Raw genomic sequence first — 19,480 nt, forward strand, 5'->3', positions numbered from 1 at the left:
CATTGCTGTTTGTGGGATCTTGCTGTGCGCAAATTGGCTGCCCCATTTCCTACATTATAACAGTGACTGCACTTCAAAAAAAATAGTACATCACTGGGCGTGACGCTCTCTGGGATGTCCTGAGGTATCAACAGCTTTTTCTTTTTTGGACACAGAGTGAAGCATCTGATCCTGGTCGATCCATGGGGTTTCCCGGAGCGACCGGCCGACCTATCGGAGACCTGGAAGCCGCCCATGTGGGTGAAGGCAGCCGCCACCATCTTGAGTCGCTTCAACTTCCTGGCCGTGCTGCGGGCGGCGGGACCGTGGGGTAAGGGAGCGTCCTCAATCCGCACTCCGCGGGGTAGGGGAGCGTCCTCAATCCGCACTCCGCGGGGTAAGGGAGCGTCCTCAATCCGCACTCCGCGGGGTAGGGGAGCGTCCTCAATCCGTACTCCGCGGGGTAAGGGAGCATCCGCACTCCGTGGGGTAAGGGAGCGTCCTCAATCCGCACTCCGCGGGGTAGGGGAGCGTCCTCAATCCGTACTCCGCGGGGTAAGGGAGCGTGCTCGATCCGCACTCCGTGGGGTAAGGGAGCGTCCTCAATCCACACTCCGCAGGGTAAGGGAGTGTCCTCAATCCGCACTCCGCGGGGTAAGGGAGTGTCCTCAATCCGCACTCCGCGGGGTAGGGGAGCGTCCTCAATCCACACTCCGCAGGGTAAGGGAGTGTCCTCAATCCGCACTCCGCGGGGTAAAGGAGTGTCCTCAATCCACACTCCGCGGGGTAAGGGAGTGTCCTCAATCCGCACTCCGCGGGGTAGGGGAGCGTCCTCAATCCGCACTCCGCGGGGTAAAGGAGTGTCCTCAATCCACACTCCGCGGGGTAAGGGAGTGTCCTCAATCCGCACTCCGCGGGGTAAGGGAGCGTCCTCAATCCACACTCCATGGGGTAAGGGAGTGTCCTCAATCCGCACTCCGCGGGGTAAGGGAGCGTCTTCATTCTACACTCCGCGGGGTAAGGGAGCGTTCTCAATCCACACTCCGGGGTAAGGGAGCGTCCTCAATCCACACTCCATGGGGTAAGGGAGCGTCTACATTTTACACTGTGTGAGTAAAGGACAGTCCACATTTTACACCTAGTCAGTAAGGGACTGTCCATATTTTACACCTAGTGAGTAAGGGACAGTCCACATTTTACATCAACTGAGTTAAGGGACTGTCCATTGCGGAGCCCCGATCGGTGGTGAGCCAGGGACTAAGCACTGTTGACGGACCAGCCCTGTGTAAACTCCCGATGGGAGGGCCGGGAGGGGGGGTGGTTGCGGGGTGGGGGGGTTGCCCACAGTTGAAGTAGCTGCTGACCTGATGGCAGGCCCAGGGCTGGGGTGTCCGTCAGCTGGTTTCACCTCCCTGCCTCGCTCCACAGGTCCCGCCCTGGTCCAGCGGTTCCGGCCAGACTTGAAGAGGAAATATGCCGAGCGGTTTGAGGACGACACGATATTAGAATATGTTTATCACTGCAACGCGCAGACTCCGAGGTGAGACGGTGCGGCGGAGGGGGCGGAGGAGGAGGGGGCATAGAGCGGAGGCGGGGCCTGCTTCCCTATTACGTTGTCACCCCTCTCCCGGCATAACGTGGGATGTCTGCCCTGTGCAGGCTGGTTCTCGAGTGTCTCGGGGCACTGAGCCCCACACAGTGGGCAGGAAGATCCCATCTCCACCTGCTGTCTGTGCCGAGTTATCTGATCTCGGCCGAGGTGGGCCGGTCGGAGTGCTAGAGTTGTCCATGGTCCCCCTGGGTTAGGATAGGGGGCAAAGGTCACTCCTCCTGATTACTGCCGATGATTCCTGTGAGATGTCAGCCGGGGATGTTAAAGTGAGATCCCGTGCACTTGTTCAATGGGTCTTACTGATCCCTGCATTTATATAGCGCCTTTCATGACCTGAGGACATGCCAAAGCGCTTCACAGCTCCCTCAGTACTGCCCCCTCTGACAGGGCAGCTCTCCCTCAGTACTGCCCCTCCGTCAGTGCAGCTCTCCCTCAGTACTGCCCCCTCTGACAGTGCAGCTCTCCCTCAGTACTGCCCCCTCTGACAGTGCAGCTCTCCCTCAGTACTGCCCCCTCTGACAGTGCAGCTCTCCCTCAGTACTGCCCCTCCGTCAGTGCGGCACTCTCTCAGTACTGCCCCTCTGTCAGTGCGGCACTCTCTCAGTACTGCCCCTCCGTCAGTGCAGCACTCCCTCAGTACTGCCCCTCCGTCAGTGCGGCACTCTCTCTCGGTACTGCCCCCTCTGACAGTGCGGCACTCTCTCGGTACTGCCCCTCCGTCAGTGCAGCGCTCCCTCAGTACTGCCACTCTGTCAGTGCAGCGCTCCCTCAGTACTGCCCCTCTGTCAGTGCGGCACTCCCTCAGTACTGCCCCTCCGTCAGTGCAGCGCTCCCTCAGTACTGCACCGAGGAGTGTCGGGCCCTGGATTATGAGGCTCGAACCCACATGCTTTGTATGTGCAGTCACTGTTGCAATGTCGGGACAGCAAGATCCCACAAATAGCAATGCGATTTAAAAAGTCCGGATCGCTAAGGATTTTTTTTGGTGATGCTGGTGAGGGAATAAATCTTAGACCCAGGACACTGGCGAACTCCCCCTGCTGCTCTTCCAATAGCGGCCATGCGATATTTAACATCCCACCGGAGAGCCGGATGGGGTCTCGGCTTAACGTCCTGTCCTGAAAGACGGCACCTCCGACAGTGCAGCGCTCTCTCGGTACTGCCCAACAGTGCAGCACTCCCTCAGTACTGCCCCTCCGACAGTGCGGCGCTCCCTCAGAACTGCCCCTCCGACAGTGCGGCGCTCCCTCAGTACTGCCCCTCCGACAGTGCGGCGCTCCCTCAGAACTGCCCCTCCGACAGTGCAGCTCACCCTCAGTACTGCCCCTCCGACATTGCAGCGCTCCCTCAGTACTGCCCCTCCGACATTGCAGCGCTCCCTCAGAACTGCCCCTCCGACATTGCAGCAGTCCCTCAGTACTGCCGCGCCGACAGTGCAGCTCACCCTCAGTACTGCCCCTCCGACAGTGCAGTGCTCCATCAGTACTGCCCCTCCGATAGTGCAGCGCTCCGACAGTGCAGCTCCCCCTCAGTATTGCCCCTCCGACAGTGCGGCGCTCCCTCAGTACTGCCCCCTCCGACAGTGCGGCGCTCCCTCAGTACTGCCCCCTCCAACAGTGCAACGCTCCCTCAGTACTGCCCCCTCTGACAGTGCAGCGCTCCCTCAGTACGGCCCCTCCGACAGTGCAGCTCTCCCTCAGTACTGCCCCTCCGACAGTGCAGCTCTCCCTCAGTACTGCCCCTCCGTCAGTGCGGCGCTCCCTCAGTACTGCCCCTCCGACAGTGCAGCTCTCCCTCAGTACTGCCCCCTCTGACAGTGCAGCGCTCCCTCAGTACTGCCCCTCCGACAGTGCAGCTCTCCCTCAGTACTGCCCCTCCGTCAGTGCGGCGCTCCCTCAGTACTGCCCCTCCGACAGTGCAGCTCTCCCTCAGTACTGCCCCTCCGTCAGTGCGGCTCTCCCTCAGTACTGCCCCTCCGACAGTGCAGCTCTCCCTCAGTACTGCCCCTCTGACAGTGCAGCACTCCCTCAGTACTGTACCTCCGACACTGTAGCACTCCCTCAGTACTGTACCTCCGACAGTGCGGCGCTCCCTCAGAACTGCCCCTCCGACAGTGCAGCTCACCCTCAGTACTGCCCCTCCGACATTGCAGCGCTCCCTCAGTACTGCCCCTCCGACATTGCAGCAGTCCCTCAGTACTGCCGCGCCGACAGTGCAGCTCACCCTCAGTACTGCCCCTCCGACAGTGCAGTGCTCCATCAGTACTGCCCCTCCGATAGTGCAGCGCTCCGACAGTGCAGCTCCCCCTCAGTATTGCCCCTCCGACAGTGCGGCGCTCCCTCAGTACTGCCCCCTCCAACAGTGCAACGCTCCCTCAGTACTGCCCCTCCGTCAGTGCAGCGCTCCCTCAGTAGTACCCCTCCGTCAGTGCAGCGCTCCCTCAGTAGTACCCCTCCGACAGTGCAGCGCTCGCTCAGTACTGCCCCTCCGACAGTGCGGCGCTCCCTCAGTATCGCCCTTCCGACAGTGCGGCGGTGCCTCAGTACTGCCCCTCCGACAGTGCAGTGCTCCATCAGTACTGCCCCTCCGTCAGTGCGGCGCTCCCTCAGTACTGCCCCTCCGACAGTGCAGCTCTCCCTCAGTACTGCCCCTCCGTCAGTGCAGCGCTCCCTCAGTACTGCCCCTCCGTCAGTGCGGCACTCTCTCGGTACTGCCCCTCCGACAGTGCAGCTCTCCCTCAGTACTGCCCCTCCGTCAGTGCAGCGCTCCCTCAGTACTGCCCCTCCGTCAGTGCGGCACTCTCTCGGTACTGCCCCCTCTGACAGGGCAGCTCTCCCTCAGTACTGCCCCTCCGTCAGTGCGGCACTCTCTCGGTACTGCCCCCTCTGACAGGGCAGCTCTCCCTCAGTACTGCCCCTCCGTCAGTGCGGCACTCTCTCGGTACTGCCCCCTCTGACAGTGCAGCACTCCCTCAGTACTGCCCCTCCGTCAGTGCGGCACTCTCTCGGTACTGCCCCCTCTGACAGTGCAGCACTCCCTCAGTACTGCCCCTCCGTCAGTGCAGCGCTCTCTCAGTACTGCCCCTCCGTCAGTGCGGCACTCTCTCGGTACTGCCCCCTCTGACAGTGCAGCACTCCCTCAGTACTGCCCCTCCGTCAGTGCAGCGCTCTCTCAGTACTGCCCCCTCTGACAGTGCAGCACTCCCTCAGTACTGCCCCTCCGTCAGTGCAGCGCTCCCTCAGTACTGCCCCTCCGTCAGTGCAGCGCTCCCTCAGTACTGCCCCCTCTGACAGGGCAGCTCTCCCTCAGTACTGCCCCTCCGTCAGTGCGGCACTCTCTCGGTACTGCCCCTCCGACAGTGCAGCTCTCCCTCAGTACTGCCCCTCCGTCAGTGCAGCGCTCCCTCAGTACTGCCCCTCCGTCAGTGCAGCGCTCTCTCAGTACTGCACCGAGGAGTGTCGGGCCCTGGATTATGAGGCTCGAACCCACAAACGTACGGACTCAGAGGCTGGAGAGAGAGAGCGCGACCCACTGAGGGACGGCTGGCCTTGGGCATGAGTCAAATCAACGGCACCAAAAGAAACTCCTCTGCGGCCTGCGCACGTTGGCCATTTGCGGGATCTTGCTGTGCGCCAGAATGACGGGCGGCGATTGGACTGCGAATGAAGCGATCCGTCCAGCGGCGAAGATGCTTTGGAGCCTCCTGAGAAAGGATGGGCGCGACACCCTCCGTGGCGGAATAGTCTGTCTGGGACTGGAGGGGTTGGTCCCCGGGGAGCGGTATTGGAACCTGTGTTCTTGCCGGGGAGAGGGGAGGGGAAATGGAGGAGTTGGTAAATCAGCGATGATGCCTCACACTGAGCAATAGCCCCAGATGTTGAACCGCCGCCCACCCCCCAGTCCCGACACCTTTTAACGCTCTCTCCGCAGTGGCGAGACGGCCTTCAAGGTGCTGTCCGAATCCTTCGGCTGGGCCAAGCGACCAATGCTGGGGAGAATCCACCTCATCCCCAAGGAGGTTCCCATCACAATGATTTACGGCTCCCGCTCCTGGATCGAGCCCAGCAGTGGAGAGAAGGTCAAGAACCTGCGGCCGGATTCATATGTCCACACCATGGTGAGTACCCGGGGATAGAGATGAAGTAAAGCTCCCTCTACACTGTCCCATCAAACACTCCCAGGGCAGGTACAGCACGGGTTAGATACAGAGTAAAGCTCCCTCTACACTCTCCCATCAAACACTCCCAGGGCAGGTACAGCACAGGTTAGATACAGAGTAAAGCTCCCTCTACACTGTCCCATAGAAACATAGAAGATAGGAGCAGGAGTAGGCCATTCGGTCCCTTGAGCCTGCTCCGACATTCAATGAGATCATGGCTGATCATCCAAATTCAGTACCCGGTCCCTGCTTTCTCCCCATATCCCTTGATCCCTTTAGCCTTGAGAAATATATCCAACTCCTTCTTGAATATATTTAATGAATTGGCCTCTACTGCCTTCTGTGGTAGAGAATTACACAGGTTCACCACTCTCTGGGTGAAGAAATTCCTCCTTATTTCTGTCCTAAATGGCTTACCCCTTATCCTTAGACTGTGACCCCTGGTTCTGGACTCCCCGACCATCGGGAACATCCAGCATCTAGTCTGTCTAGTCCTGTTAGAATTTTGTAAGTTCCGATGAGATCCCCTCTCATTATTTTTAACTCCAGCGAGTACAAGCCCAATCGATCCAATTTCTCCTCATACGTCATTCCTGCCATCCCAGGTATCAGTCTGGTGAATCTTCGCTGAACTCCTTCTATGGCAAGAACATCCTTCCTCAGATAAGGCGACCAAAACTGCACACAATACTCCAGATGCGGTCTCACCAAGGCCATGTACAACTGCAGCAAGACATCCTTGTTCCTGTACTCAAACCCTCTCGCTACGAAGGCCAACATACCATTTGCCTTCTTAACCGCCTGCTGCACTTGCATGCTTACCTTCAGCGACTGGTGCACAAGGACACCCAGGTCTCGTTGCACTTCCCCTTCTCCCAATCTATTGCCATTCAGATAATAATCTGCCTTCCTGATTTTGCTACCAAAATGGATAACCTCACATTTATCCACATTATACTGCATCTGCCATATCACCCAACCTGTCCAAATCACACTGGAGTTTCTCGGCATCCTCCTCACAGCACACACGCCCACCCAGCTTTGTGTCGTCTGCAAATTTGGAGATATTACATCTAGTTCCCTTGTCTAGATCATTAATATATATTGTGAATAGCTGGGGTCCTAGCACCAATCCCTGCGGTACCCCACTAGTCACTGCCTGCCACTCGGAAAAAGACCCATTTATTCCAACTCTTTGCTTTCTGTCTGCCAACCAGTTCTCTATCCAAGTCAGTATCTTGCCCCCAATCTCATGTGCCTTAATTTTGCACGCTAATCTCTTTATGCGGGACCTTATCGAAAGCCTTCTGAAAGTCCAAATACACCACATCCACTGGTTCTCCCTTATCTATTTTACCAGTTACATCCTCAAAAAATTCCAGTAGATTAGTCAAGCACGATTTACCCTTTGTAAATCCATGTTGACTTTGTCTGATCCTGTCACTGTTTTCCAAGTGCTCTGCTATTACATCTTTTATAATGGACTCTGGCATTTCCCCCACTACCGATGTCAGGCTTACTGGTCTGTAATTCCTCGTTTTCTCTCTACCACCTTTTTTGAATAGTGGGGTAACATTAGCTACCCTCCAATCCATGGGTACTGTTCCAGATTCCATCGAATGTTGGAAGATGATCAGCAATGTATCTACTATTTCTAGGGCCACTTTCTTAAGTACCCTAGGATGTAGATTTTCAGGCTTTGGGGATTTATCGGCCTTCAATCTCATCAATTTCCTTAACACCATTTCCCTACAAATACTGATTTCTTTCAGTTCCTCCCTTTCAATAGTCCCTATGTTCCCCGGCATCTCTGGGAGGTTATTTGTGTCCTCCTTTGTGAAGACAGAACCAAAATATATATTTAATTGGTCAGCCATTTCTTTGTTCCCCATTATAAATTCCCCTGATTCTGACTGCAAGGGACCTACGCTTGACTTCACCAATCTTTTTCTCTTCACATATCTATAAAAGCTTTTACAGTCAGTTTTTATGTTCCCTGCAAGCTTACTCTCATATTCTATTTTCCTCTTAATTAATCCCTTTGCCCTCCTTTGTTGAATCCTAAACTGCTCCCAATCCTCTAGTTTACTGCTTTTTCTGGCCATTTTATATGTCGTCTCCTTGGATCTTATGCTATCCCTAATTTCCCTTGTTAGCCACGGTTGAGTCACCTTTTTTGTTTTATTTTTATGCCAAACTGGGATGAACAAATTCTGTAGCTCATCCATGTGGTCTTTGAATGTTTGCCATTGCCTATCCACCGTCAACCCTTTGAGTGGCATTCCCCAATCAATCCTACCCAACGCGCGCCTCAGACCATCGTAGTTTCCTTTATTTAAATTCAGGACCCTAGTCTCTGAGGCAACAACTTCATTCTCCATCTTAATGACGAATTCTATCATGTTATGATCGCTCCGACCCAAAGGGCCTCGTACAACAAGATTGTTACTTAATCCTTTCTCGTTACTGTTGGATCCGTGGTTCAGTGGATATGCTGTTATTAAATAATCACACGGATGCTGTACATTAACAATAAACAGGTCTTTACTGGAGGAGGGTAGTCTCAAGACTGGGGGTACAGAGGCATGCGCAAAGCTTATATACAGGTGTGGTCACTGCCGGTACTACAGTATACAGGAGCTGTAAAAGTAGTTCTGACTTAAAGGCACATACACTACAATTCCTCCCCTTTTAGATTAGTAGTACCCCTAATATTCAAATAACAATTAACATTTCAACATGTACATTAAACAACAAAAGTCCATTTTATAGATTCAGTCTTTGGGGCGGCTTCCTGACCCTTTCGGGATAGCGCCTTTCCTGAGGTTCTTGTTCTTGGTGCAGAGGCGATTCTGACCCCTTTTTATCGGGTAGTTCATCGAGTTCCACTGCTACTGGGTCTGAGGTAGATGCTACCGGTATGTCGGGTTCATCCCCAGGTACTCGAGACATGGGGTTGACGCGTTCCTGTGACGCTAAGATCTGATCGACGTGGCGTCTCACAATGTTCTCCCCGACATCTACTGTGTACATTAATGGCCCCTGCCTTGTACATATCGTTCCGGGTTGCCATTTCTCTGTTCGATAGTCTCAGGCCAAGACTGGTTGTCCTACATTGAAGTTCCTTGTCGGCTTCTCATTGATGTGCTGGAATTGTTTGTCCTCAACATTTCTTCGCACATTTGGTCTGAGCAAGTCCAGACGAGATCTCAACCTTCGGTTAAAGAACATCATGGCCGGGGTCTGGTTGGTAACTGCATGTGTCGCGTTTCGGTAGGCTAATAAGAAATTGTCCATCTTATGCTGTAGTGGAATTTCATCGTCGCACATGGCCTTTATCGCCTTCTTAAAGGTTTGTACGAACCTCTCAGCCAATCCATTTGTGGCTGGATGATACGGGGCGGATGTGTAATGCCTTACCCCATTCCTTCTCATAAATTTTTGGAACTCGTCGGACACAAACTGTGGTCCATTATCAGAGCAAATCTGCTCTGGCAAGCCGTTCCTGGCAAATATGGTCCGTAGGACTGCAATCGTTTTCTCTGTAGTGGTTGAAGACATTTTTATCACTTCAGGCCACTTTGAATGAGCATCCACTGCTATTAAGAACATTGAGTCCATGAATGGACCAGCAAAATCAATATGCACCCGTTGCCATGGAGAGGAGGGCCACTCCCATGGGTGTAGAGGGGCATGTGGTGGTGCATTTTGGACCTTCTGGCATCCTAAGCAGCTCTTAGTTAGGTCTTCGATTTGTTGATCGATTCCCGGCCACCACACATAAGCCCCAGCAAGGCTTTTCATTTTCACTCCCCCCAGATGACCTTCATGTAGCTCATTTAGCACTCTCTCCCTTAACTTGGGTGGAATCACCACTCTGGATCCACACATCACTGTCCCCTGGCATACTGACAGCTGTTCTCTTCTGGATGAGAATGCTGGCAACAGTGAGTCGCCATGTGTTGGCCATCCCCTGACCGTCAAATCATATACCCGAGACAGCGTCGGATCATTGCGGGTCTCCTTCTCTATATCCGCGTTAGTTACTGGCAAGCGTTCAATTATTGATGAATAAAATATCTCGATAGGGTCCACTGCTGGTGCTTCCTCCACAGGCAGTGGCAGGCGCGATAGCCCATCAGCGTTCCCATGCTGTTTCGTGCCTTTATATTCTATTTCATATTGATTCGCCCCTAGAAATAGGGACCATCTTTGTAACCGCTGTGCAGTCATCACTGGAACGCCCTTCTTAGGATTAAAGATGGAGACAAGTGGTTGGTGGTCAGTCAGCAAGGTGAACTTCTGCCCATGCAGATAGTGGTTGAATTTTTTTACTCCCCATACTAGGCTGAGGGCCTCCCTGTCAATCTGGGCGTAGTTGCGCTCGGCTGACATTAGTGACCGAGACGCAAAGGCTACTGGCCTCTCCAACCCGTCTGGGAATTTGTGCGACAGCACCGCTCCAATACCATAGGGTGATGCATCACACGCCAACCGAATTGGTAGTGCTGGGTTGAAATGGGCCAACACCTCTTTTGATGTGATCAATTCTTTACACTTCTGGAAAGCTCATCTACGTTCGTCATCCCACTTCCATGGTACCCCTGTTTGCAGTAGGGTGTTCAGTGGGTGTAATACCGTCGACAAATTTGGTAAGAACTTGTGGTAATAGTTTACCAGCCCGAGGAACGACCTCAGTTGTGACACATTTTCCGGTGCTGGAGCCTTGACTACTGCCTCAATCTTGTCAGGGGACTTATGTAACCCCTCTTCATCGATGACGTGGCCACAATACGAGATCTGTTTCTGGAAAAACTCGCACTTGTGGCGATTAGCTCGTAGCCCGTACTCCTTTAATCTGGTGAGCACCTTCTCCAAGTTGGCGAGGTGATCACCGTCATTTTCGCCCGTGACCAAGATGTCGTCCAAATAACACTGGGTCCCTGGAATCCCTTGCAGGACCTGATCCATCGCCCTTTGCCAGATAGCCGGAGCCGAGGCTACTCCAAACACCAGCCGGTTGTATTGATAGAGACCTTTATGAGTGTTGATCGTAAGGTATTGTTTTGAAGCTTCTTCTACCTCCATTTGCAAGTACGCCTAGGCTAGATCAATTTTGGTGAAGCGTTTACCTCCAGATAGCGAGGCGAAAATATCCTCAATTCGTGGAAGCGGCTATTGTACCGTGTGAAGGACTGGGTTCACTGTCACCTTAAAATCCCCACAGATGCGGACCTTCTTTGGTTCCCCAGGCGTATTACTCAACGATCTCTTCATTACAGGAACGATGGGTGTAGCCCACTCGCTCCAGTCTACTTTGGACAGTACTCCTGAACGTTCCAACCCTTCCAGCTCTGCTTCAACAGCTGGTCTGATCGCATAAGGCACTGGTCTGGCCTTCAGAAACTTTGGGCTTGCATTTTCCTCTATTTTATTCATTGCTGTTATTCCTTTTAGTGTTCCAAGTCCCTCCTGGAACACTTCTTTTGCGTCAGTTAGCATTTTTGACAGTCGTCCAGGTGTGACGTCGTCATCCTTCTTGGCCTCAACCTTCAGTGCCTGTATGGAATGCCAATCTAATTGTATCTTCCGGATCCATTCACGTCCTAGCAGTGGTGGTCCTCCATCTGGCAATACATATATATCCATTTTAGGTATTTCCTGGCCTTTATATGTCACTTTCACCCTTATTTTTCCTTTGGGGTAGACTTTTTGCCCCGTATACGTCTTCAAGACAATCTCTGTAGCTTTCAAGGGTATGTGTGAAAATAGCTGCTTGTAGTCTCTGATTTATGACTGTTAGCGCTGACCCTGTGTCCAATTCCATTTCCACTTGGACTCTGTCTATCTTGAGTGTAACCCAGATAGTCTGGTGATCCTCCATTTCTGTTACCTTATGTAGTTTCAGACAACCCAGCTCCTTGATTCCGGAATCTGTGTCACTTTTCTGTTCGTCTGAACTACTGTCCATCACCTTGTGCACCTTTTTGCACTTCTCCTGTGGAGATTTCTTGCTGTTGGTTTTCTTCCCAGACCTGCAGACTCTTGCTATGTGTCCTGCTTTCCCACATTGTCTGCACACTTGGTCCTTGAACCAACAATCTTTCTGGTCATGTGTTGTTCTGCCGCAGCGATAGCACTTCCCTGTTCCATAGGACATTTCATTGGTGCCATATTCTTGCGGTCTCCGTTGTATCTCTGCAGCGCCCCTTGCGGCTGCTTCATGTGATACTGCCATACTGAAAGCTTTGTCCAGCGTAAGATCCTTTTCTGATAGAAGTCGTTTCTGGGTTCCTTCACTTTGTAGCCCTCACACAAACTTATCCCTTAACGTGTCTGCTAGTCCCGCTCCAAACTGGCAGTGTTTCGATAGCTTGCGCAGTTCCGTTAGGTACTCAGCATTGCTTTCGTCTTTGTGTTGGTTCCTTTTATGGAACTTAAATCGTTCTGCTATCAGCAGCGGTGTGGGGTTTAAGTGGTCCTGTAGGATTTCTACTATGCTTTCGAAATTCTTGTTTACCGGCTTCTCTGGGGTTATTAGATTTCGCAGTAACCCATAAGTTTTTGTACCCATGGAATTTAACAGAACCAGTGCTTTATTAGCATCTGGCACTTCATTCGCCCTGCAGTACACCTCAATACGTTCCACATATGTCGCTCAATCTTCGACTTCTTTGTCGAACGTAGAGATACTGCCACTCTTCGGCATCCTTGGGTGTGAGTTAACTGTCAAAAATGGCGCCTCCCGCGCTTCCCCTTCTTCTCCGCTGACACAAAATGGCGTCTCCCGCGCTTTCCTTCCTTCCCGCGCTCGCCCTTCTCCGTTGCGGCTTCTAAAAATGGCGTCTCCCGCGCTCCCCTTTCTTCACCCCGCGGACCCTGTTCAGCCCGTGAGCCCTGGCTGTGCTCTGCGCGTTCTTTTTATATTTTTCGACGCCACTCAGTCTAGAACCCGGCTGTTTCTCTACCCTCTTTTTCTCTCCGGTTTGTTTTCTTTTTCTCGACGCCGCTCGGTGTTCAACCCCCGGCTGCGCCCTGCGCTCTTCACCCTCTGTCTCACCCCGTCGACGCTGCTCGGCTTTCTCTCCGCCGTCGGTCGGCTCCAGCCGCCGCTGCTCGGGAAGGGTCTGCGTTGGACCTGTCGTCGGTCTCTTGCTGCTCGTTGTGGCTGGGGAACCAAGCCCGGCTCTCCACAGCCTCCCTGCGAAGTTCAAACTCTGCCTGACTGCTGGGCGGTTGCTCGTGGTCAACGCCCGTGTTCCTGGCCTCGACTTTTTTTTTATGTTGCAGGTAAATTCGAATCGACACTCGTCGCCACTGTTGGATCCGTGGTTCAGTGGATATGCTGTTATTAAATAATCGCACGGATGCTGCACATTAACAATAAACAGGTCTTTGCTGGAGGAGGGTAGTCTCAAGACTGGGGGTAAAGAGGCATGCGCAAAGCTTATATACAGGTGTGGTCACTGCCGGTACTACAGTATACAGGAGCTGTAAAAGTAGTTCTGACTTAAAGGCACATACACTACAGTTACATAATACCCAGTCTAAGATGGCCTGATCCCATCAAACTCCCAGGGCAGGTACAGCACGGGTTAGATACAGAGTAAAGCTCCCTCTACACTGTCCCATCAAACACTCCCAGGGCAGGTACAGCACGGGTTAGATACAGAGTAAAGCTCCCTCTACACTGTCCTATCAAACACTCCCAGGGCAGGTACAGCATGGGTTAGATACAGAGTAAAGCTCCCTCTACACTGTCCCATCAAACACTCCCAGGGCAGGTACAGCACGGGTTAGATACAGAGTAAAGCTCCCTCTACACTGTCCCATCAAACACGCCCAGGGCAGGTACAGCACGGGTTAGATACAGAGTAAAGCTCCCTCTACACTGTCCCATCAAATACTCCCAGGGCAGGTACAGCACGGGTTAGATACAGAGTAAAGCTCCCTCTACACTGTCCCATCAAACTCCCAGGGCAGGTATAGCACGGGTTAGATACAGAGTAAAGCTCCCTCTACACTGTCCCATCAAACACTCCCAGGGCAGGTACAGCACGGGTTAGATACAGAGTAAAGCTCCCTCTACACTGTCCCATCACCACGTCTCCTCCTGACCCATCTCATTGCACATTCCCCTCAGGTTGTTTGCTTGTGTTGCCTGTCGATCGTGACCCTGCACCTTAACTGAACGTTGATCCCTGCCTGCTTTCTCTTTCCTCCCCCCCGCTCCAGGCCATCGAGGGTGCGTCTCACCACGTCTACGCCGACCAGCCGGAGCAGTTCAACATGGTCATCAGCAAGATCTGCGACTCGGTCAAGGATGCCCCCTCCTCCCCCCCCCGCAACAACCCTTCTCCCCCCCTGCACACCGCCTCCAACCCCTCCCCTATTCCTCTTCCTCCTCCTCCTCCACTGTTAAACCCTGCCTTGGAATGAAATAAAGTCTTGTGTCTACGCCACTGCTGCGCCCCCCCGCTCTTCAAAGGCAGGGCCGAGCGCCAGCGCACTGTCCCAACCCACCACCACCCCACCCCTTTACAATTGGGGCTACCGCGGATCTGCGGCCCCTCCTCCAGGTTCCCTCTGGGACTCACCGGGCCTCCGCGCTCCCCCCGCACCCACCTTCTTTTCATTTGCTTTCTTCTCATTTGTCTCCCCATCGCAGTCCGTCCCTTAGTCGCCCCAAAGTAGCTTTGATGCAACCAAGCTGGTGTTGCTTAAGAGAGGGCCACTGAAGAGTCGCGCACCTTTGAGTGTAGGGGCTGATGTCATGTCGAGGCACAGACCACGGAAAGGTGTCCCCCTCCCTCTTAAAGCGACATCAGTGAACGAGTTGGGGCGTTTTTTTTTTTACCCCCCCCCACCCCCAACGAAAATCCGAGCAGCTTCGTGGTCAGTCTACCGAGGCCAAACTTCTTCCCTTTTCTAAGCTGAGTTCAGATTTCTCAAACCGCCGAGGTGGGATTGGAACCCACGTTCTCGCCAGGGCTAGTCCAGGCCCCTGTGTGTCAGCCGTGGCTCAGTGGATCGCACTGTCCCCTCTTCATCAGAAGGTGGTGGGGTTCCAGTCTCCTGCAGAGACCCGAGTCGCCGTAATCCAGGCCGCCACTCCCGCCTGCCCCCACCACCCCGGTTGTTACCCCTGCTGCACTGTGGGAGGGTCAGTACTGAGGGAGCACTGCACTGTGGGAGGGTCAGTACTGAGGGAGCGCTGCACTGTTGGAGGGTCAGTACTGAGGGAGCGCTGCACTGTTGGAGGGGCAGTACTGAGGGAGCGCTGCACTGTGGGAGGGTCAGTACTGACGGAGCGCTGCACTGTGGGAGGGTCAGTACTGAGGGAGTGCTGCACTGTCAGAGGGTCAGTACTGAGGGAGCGCTGCACTGTCGGAGGGGCAGTACTGAGGGAGCGCTGCACTGTGGGAGGGTCAGTACTGAGGGAGCACCGCACTGTCGGAGGGGCAGTACTGAGGGAGTGCTGCACTGTCGGAGGGGCAATACTGAGGGAGCGCTGCACTGTCGGAGGGTCAGTACTGAGGGAGCTCCAATGCACTGTCGGAGGGTCAGTACTGAGGGAGCGCTGCACTGTCGGAGGGGCAGTACTGAGGGAGCGCTGCACTGTCGGAGGGGCAGTACTGAGGGAGCTCCACTGCACTGTCGGAGGGTCAGTACTGAGGGAGCGCTGCACTGTCGGAGGGTCAGTACTGAGGGAGCTCCACTGCACTGTCGGAGGGTCAGTACTCGGGGAGCGCTGCACTGTCGGGGGGCAGTACTGAGGGAGCGCCGCACTGTCGGAGGGGCAGTACTGAGGGAGCGCCGCACTGTCGGAGGGGCAGTACTGAGGGTGCGCCGCACTGTCGGAGGGGCAGTACTGAGGGAGCGCCGCACTGTCGGAGGGGCAGTACTGAGGGAGTGCTGCACTGTCGGAGGGGCGGTACTGAGGGAGCGCCGCACTGTCGGTGGGGGCAGTACTGAGGGAGCGCCGCACTGTCGGGACAGTACTGAGGGAGCGCTGCACTGTCGGAGATGCCGTCTTTCGGGATGACATGTTAAAGTGAGGGGCTCCCATCTCTTCTCTCAAGTAGGATGTCAAAGATCTCGGACACTATTCCGTAGATGAGCTGTGGTGGGGGAGGTCTTCCCGGTGTGCTGGGGCCAATATTTATCCATCGACGAACATCACTAAAATAAAATGATTCCGTTGCTGTTTTTGGGAGCTTGCTGGGTGCAGACTGGCTGAGGCATTTCCTGCAGTGACCAGAATTCAAAATAATACTAAATTGACTGTGAAGCGCTGGGGGATGTCCTGTGGTCGTGAAAGGTGCTGTAAATGTCCTGGCTTAGTAGTCCGGTTAACATAACCGCTCAGGTGCAGTACTACATCCCCCCCACTCCTGCAAAATGGGCAAAGTGATCCCAGTCTCGATACAGCGACAGAGAAGGGGTCCTCTTAAAATAGAACTCATCAACGGGTAATTCAGCCTCTGTCCAGTTTTAAGCTTTATTCCTGAGTGACAGCACGAGTTGACCTGGTGTGTGTGTGTGGGTGGGCTGGGGGGGTGGAGTTTGTGGTATCTGACCCACGTCGCCACCCCTGTGTGTTTTGGTAGCGGGGGTCTCGGTGGATCCCCGAGGGGGGGGGGGGGAGGAAATAACGAGTTTGCAAGTAGTCTTGAGGCGGGAGGCTCGATGTTGTTTCTAGGTCACCTGTTATTAGTCTGAGGGGATCCCTCTCTTCCCTCTCCATATCACTTTCTCTGTCTCTCTCTCTCTCTCTCTCTCTCTCCCTTTCTCTCTTTCTGTCTCTTCCTCTCTTCTATCTCTCCATGTCTCTGTCCCTCTCTTGGTCTCTGTCCGTCACTCGCGCTCTCTCTCTGTCTCTCCTTTTTCTCCATTCCCCTCTTCCTCCACCTCCCTTTGTCACTGACCGGACTGCTCTGCAGAGAGCCGGCACGGACTCAAAGGGCCGAATGGCCTCCTTCTGTGCCGTTATGACTTCACAACTGTGAGCTCCTCTGCCAGCATATTTCCCTACCAGCCTGCACAGCCTGAGTGCATATCTCCCCGCCCCCCCCCCCCCCCCCCATTGGCTCCATCAGGCCTGGAGCGTTAATTGACAGCCGTCATTGCTGCTGTGAACTCTGGGACAGCCCCTCCTCCATTGCCAGCACTGTGCTTCTCCCTCATTCTGGGCCCAATTGACCGGCACGGTCCATGCCCACGGGCGCTGGTGGTCCAGAGGTGGCAGAACCTAACGCTTTGACCAGCTCCTCACAGTCTGCCTGCGAATTTCAGTGCAAGAAAGAGTTCACTTGCAGAAGTCACTGGATAATGATGAGGGGAGGGCACTGAGGCTAAGCAAAGGGCAATGACTGTGCCCTCTAACACTCAAAAAGCTGAGATCAATTAACTAAACATAGGCTGGAAATGGTGACCTGGGATCCTCCTGGTCTGTGTGGGGCTCAGTCCCACACCATGCAGGGCACTGATCCAATTTGAAACACTGATATGGTAAGTCAGGAGTGTGATGGAACACTCTCCACTTGCCTGGATGAGTGCAGCTCCAACAACACTCAAGAAACTCAACACCATCCAGGACAAAGCAGCCCGCTTGATTGGCACCCCATCCACCACCTTAAACATTCCCTCCCTCCACCACCGGCGTACCGTGGCTGCAGTGTGTACCATCTACAAGATGGACTGCAGCAACTCGCCAAGGCTTCTTCGGCAGCACCTCCCAAACCCGCGACCTCCTCCACCTCGAAGGACAAGGGCAGCAGGCGCATGGGAACACCACCACCTCCAAGTCACACACCATCCTGACTTGGAAGTATATCACCGATCTTTCATCGTCGCTGCGTCAAAATCCTGGAACTCCCTCCCTAACAGCACTGTGGGAGTACCTTCACCACACGGACTGCAGCGGTTCAAGAAGGAGGCTCACCACCACCTTCTCGAGGGCATCTGGGGATGGGCAATAAATGCCGGCCTTGCCAACAACGCCCACATCCTCTGAATGAATAGAAAAACATTTTCGCAGGATGCTGTAACTTAATAACTAGGTAACCGATTGTCCTTGCACAGTATTATCCCATTTTTAATAATTCATTCTTGGGACTTGGGCAAGGATGGGATTTATTGCTCATTCCCTAGTTGCTCTTCGTGTTGGGAAGCGAGCCCTGGTTAACTGCCCCCAGAAACACTTCAACCTCTCCCAATCTGTTCCCCAGGATTTGACCAGAAGGTACAGACTGGAGCAATGTAGGGTAAGGTAGGGGTGAGGGAAACAAACCAGGTCATTGAAACAGGGCAGGGAACGACCCCAGGCAGCTTGAGAGTTGTATCTGATCTGCTGGCGATCTTTAGTCTTGCAAAAGGTGTCGCTCGTGGCTCGGTGGGTAGCACGGAGTCAGAAGATCGGGGGTTCGAGCCTCCCACACACGCCAGAGACTCGAGCCCCATAATCCAAGGCTGACACTCCCCCGGTGCCAGTGCCAAGGGACGAGACGTCAATATTCATTCCCTCTAATTGTCTTTTCCACGCATACGTGGTTCTCCCGTGTAAAAGCCGGTGAGAGCCTGCTGCGTGGCTGTGCAGCCCAAAAGGGAACATTGCCGAGGGCCTCGCAAGTGGTCGGTGGAAAAGATCCTACAGCCACTATTTTGAAGAGCAGAGGGAGTTCTCCCCTCGGACTCCTGGAGCCAATATTTATCCTTCGATCCAACATCTAAAAAAAAAACCCCGATCTGGTCATTATCACATGGCTGTGTGTGGGATCCTGCTGTGCGCAGATTGGCGTTTCCTACATCACAGCAGTGACTACACTTCAATAAAGTACTTTGGGACATGCCGAGGTCACGCAAGCTGCGATAGAAATGCAAGTCTTTAATCTCCGGAGCCACCTGTTTCTGGAGGGAGATAACTTGAGGGAGATTTGGCGGCACCGACACGATGGGCTGAATGGCCTTCTGTGCCGTAGCTTTCGAGGACTAACGCCTAGAACAGGAGCGATACCTACAAGGGCAAGGAGGACACAGAATCGGGCAGGGCCGCAGTTCGCAACCAATGGCAGGAACCATTTCTTTAATGCAGAGGTTGAGAAACAGCTGGGGGGTGGGGAAAGCTGACCGAGAGAGCCAGACTGGATGGCCTCCTTCCCCAGTACCGAAACCCTATGCTCAGCCCAGGTCTACCGCAGATCCGCGCCGCTCGAACCTCCCCTCAAAGGTGTCCCAATTAATATTTTAGCGACTCACGGCTGTGATTGAGAAGGTTTTTGTACAGGGTCTTTTTTAAAAAAAATGTACACCTGTTTTTGAACCAGTTTTTTAACCGTTTCTACTGCGAGACGATCGCCTACACTAACTTCTTCCAACCTTCTGTAACTATTTATGAGAGGAAATAAAAGATTTTTTTTTGGAAAGTAACCCAGGTCTGGACCAATCATTGGGAGGTGGATTTCTAGAGTGTCGGAGAAATTCAGCCAGTCACATCACTGGAGGAGAGGAAATAGCACCTCCCCCACCACTACTGTGTGTGACCAAATAATAGAAGCTGCTTCCCTCTCCCCCCAGTCTGTAGATAGCGCATCCACTGTGGTGCTGAGCTCCGCAGACCAGGAAGGTCTCAGCCCTGTCCAGTGTGGTACTCGTGATGGGGGACTGGGTGGAGCAGTGGGCCTTTGACCCTCTGGGAACCTAGCGTCAAACCCAGCCCCAGACAAGTTAGG

The 19,480-nt window shown here is 53.9% G+C and overlaps 1 protein-coding gene across 1 annotated transcript in view; it reads left to right on the forward strand.

Moving 5' to 3' along the window:
* The window catches only part of LOC147118359 ((Lyso)-N-acylphosphatidylethanolamine lipase-like), a 28,573-nt gene extending 12,179 nt beyond the window's left edge, over window positions 1-16,394 (forward strand). Inside the window, exons 3-6 of the mRNA XM_085983894.1 lie at window positions 156-310; window positions 1,408-1,519; window positions 5,522-5,708; window positions 13,986-16,394. Of these exons, the coding sequence (XP_085840020.1) occupies window positions 156-310; window positions 1,408-1,519; window positions 5,522-5,708; window positions 13,986-14,189 (658 nt within the window). The 3' untranslated portion in view covers window positions 14,190-16,394. The remainder of the gene's footprint in view (window positions 1-155; window positions 311-1,407; window positions 1,520-5,521; window positions 5,709-13,985) is intronic.
* The last annotated feature ends 3,086 nt before the right edge of the window (window positions 16,395-19,480 follow it).

Source organism: Somniosus microcephalus, chromosome 4 (assembly GCF_052327205.1).
Source record: "Somniosus microcephalus isolate GS21.2 chromosome 4, FLI_Smic_1.0, whole genome shotgun sequence".
NCBI classification, from domain to species: Eukaryota; Metazoa; Chordata; class Chondrichthyes; order Squaliformes; family Somniosidae; genus Somniosus; species Somniosus microcephalus.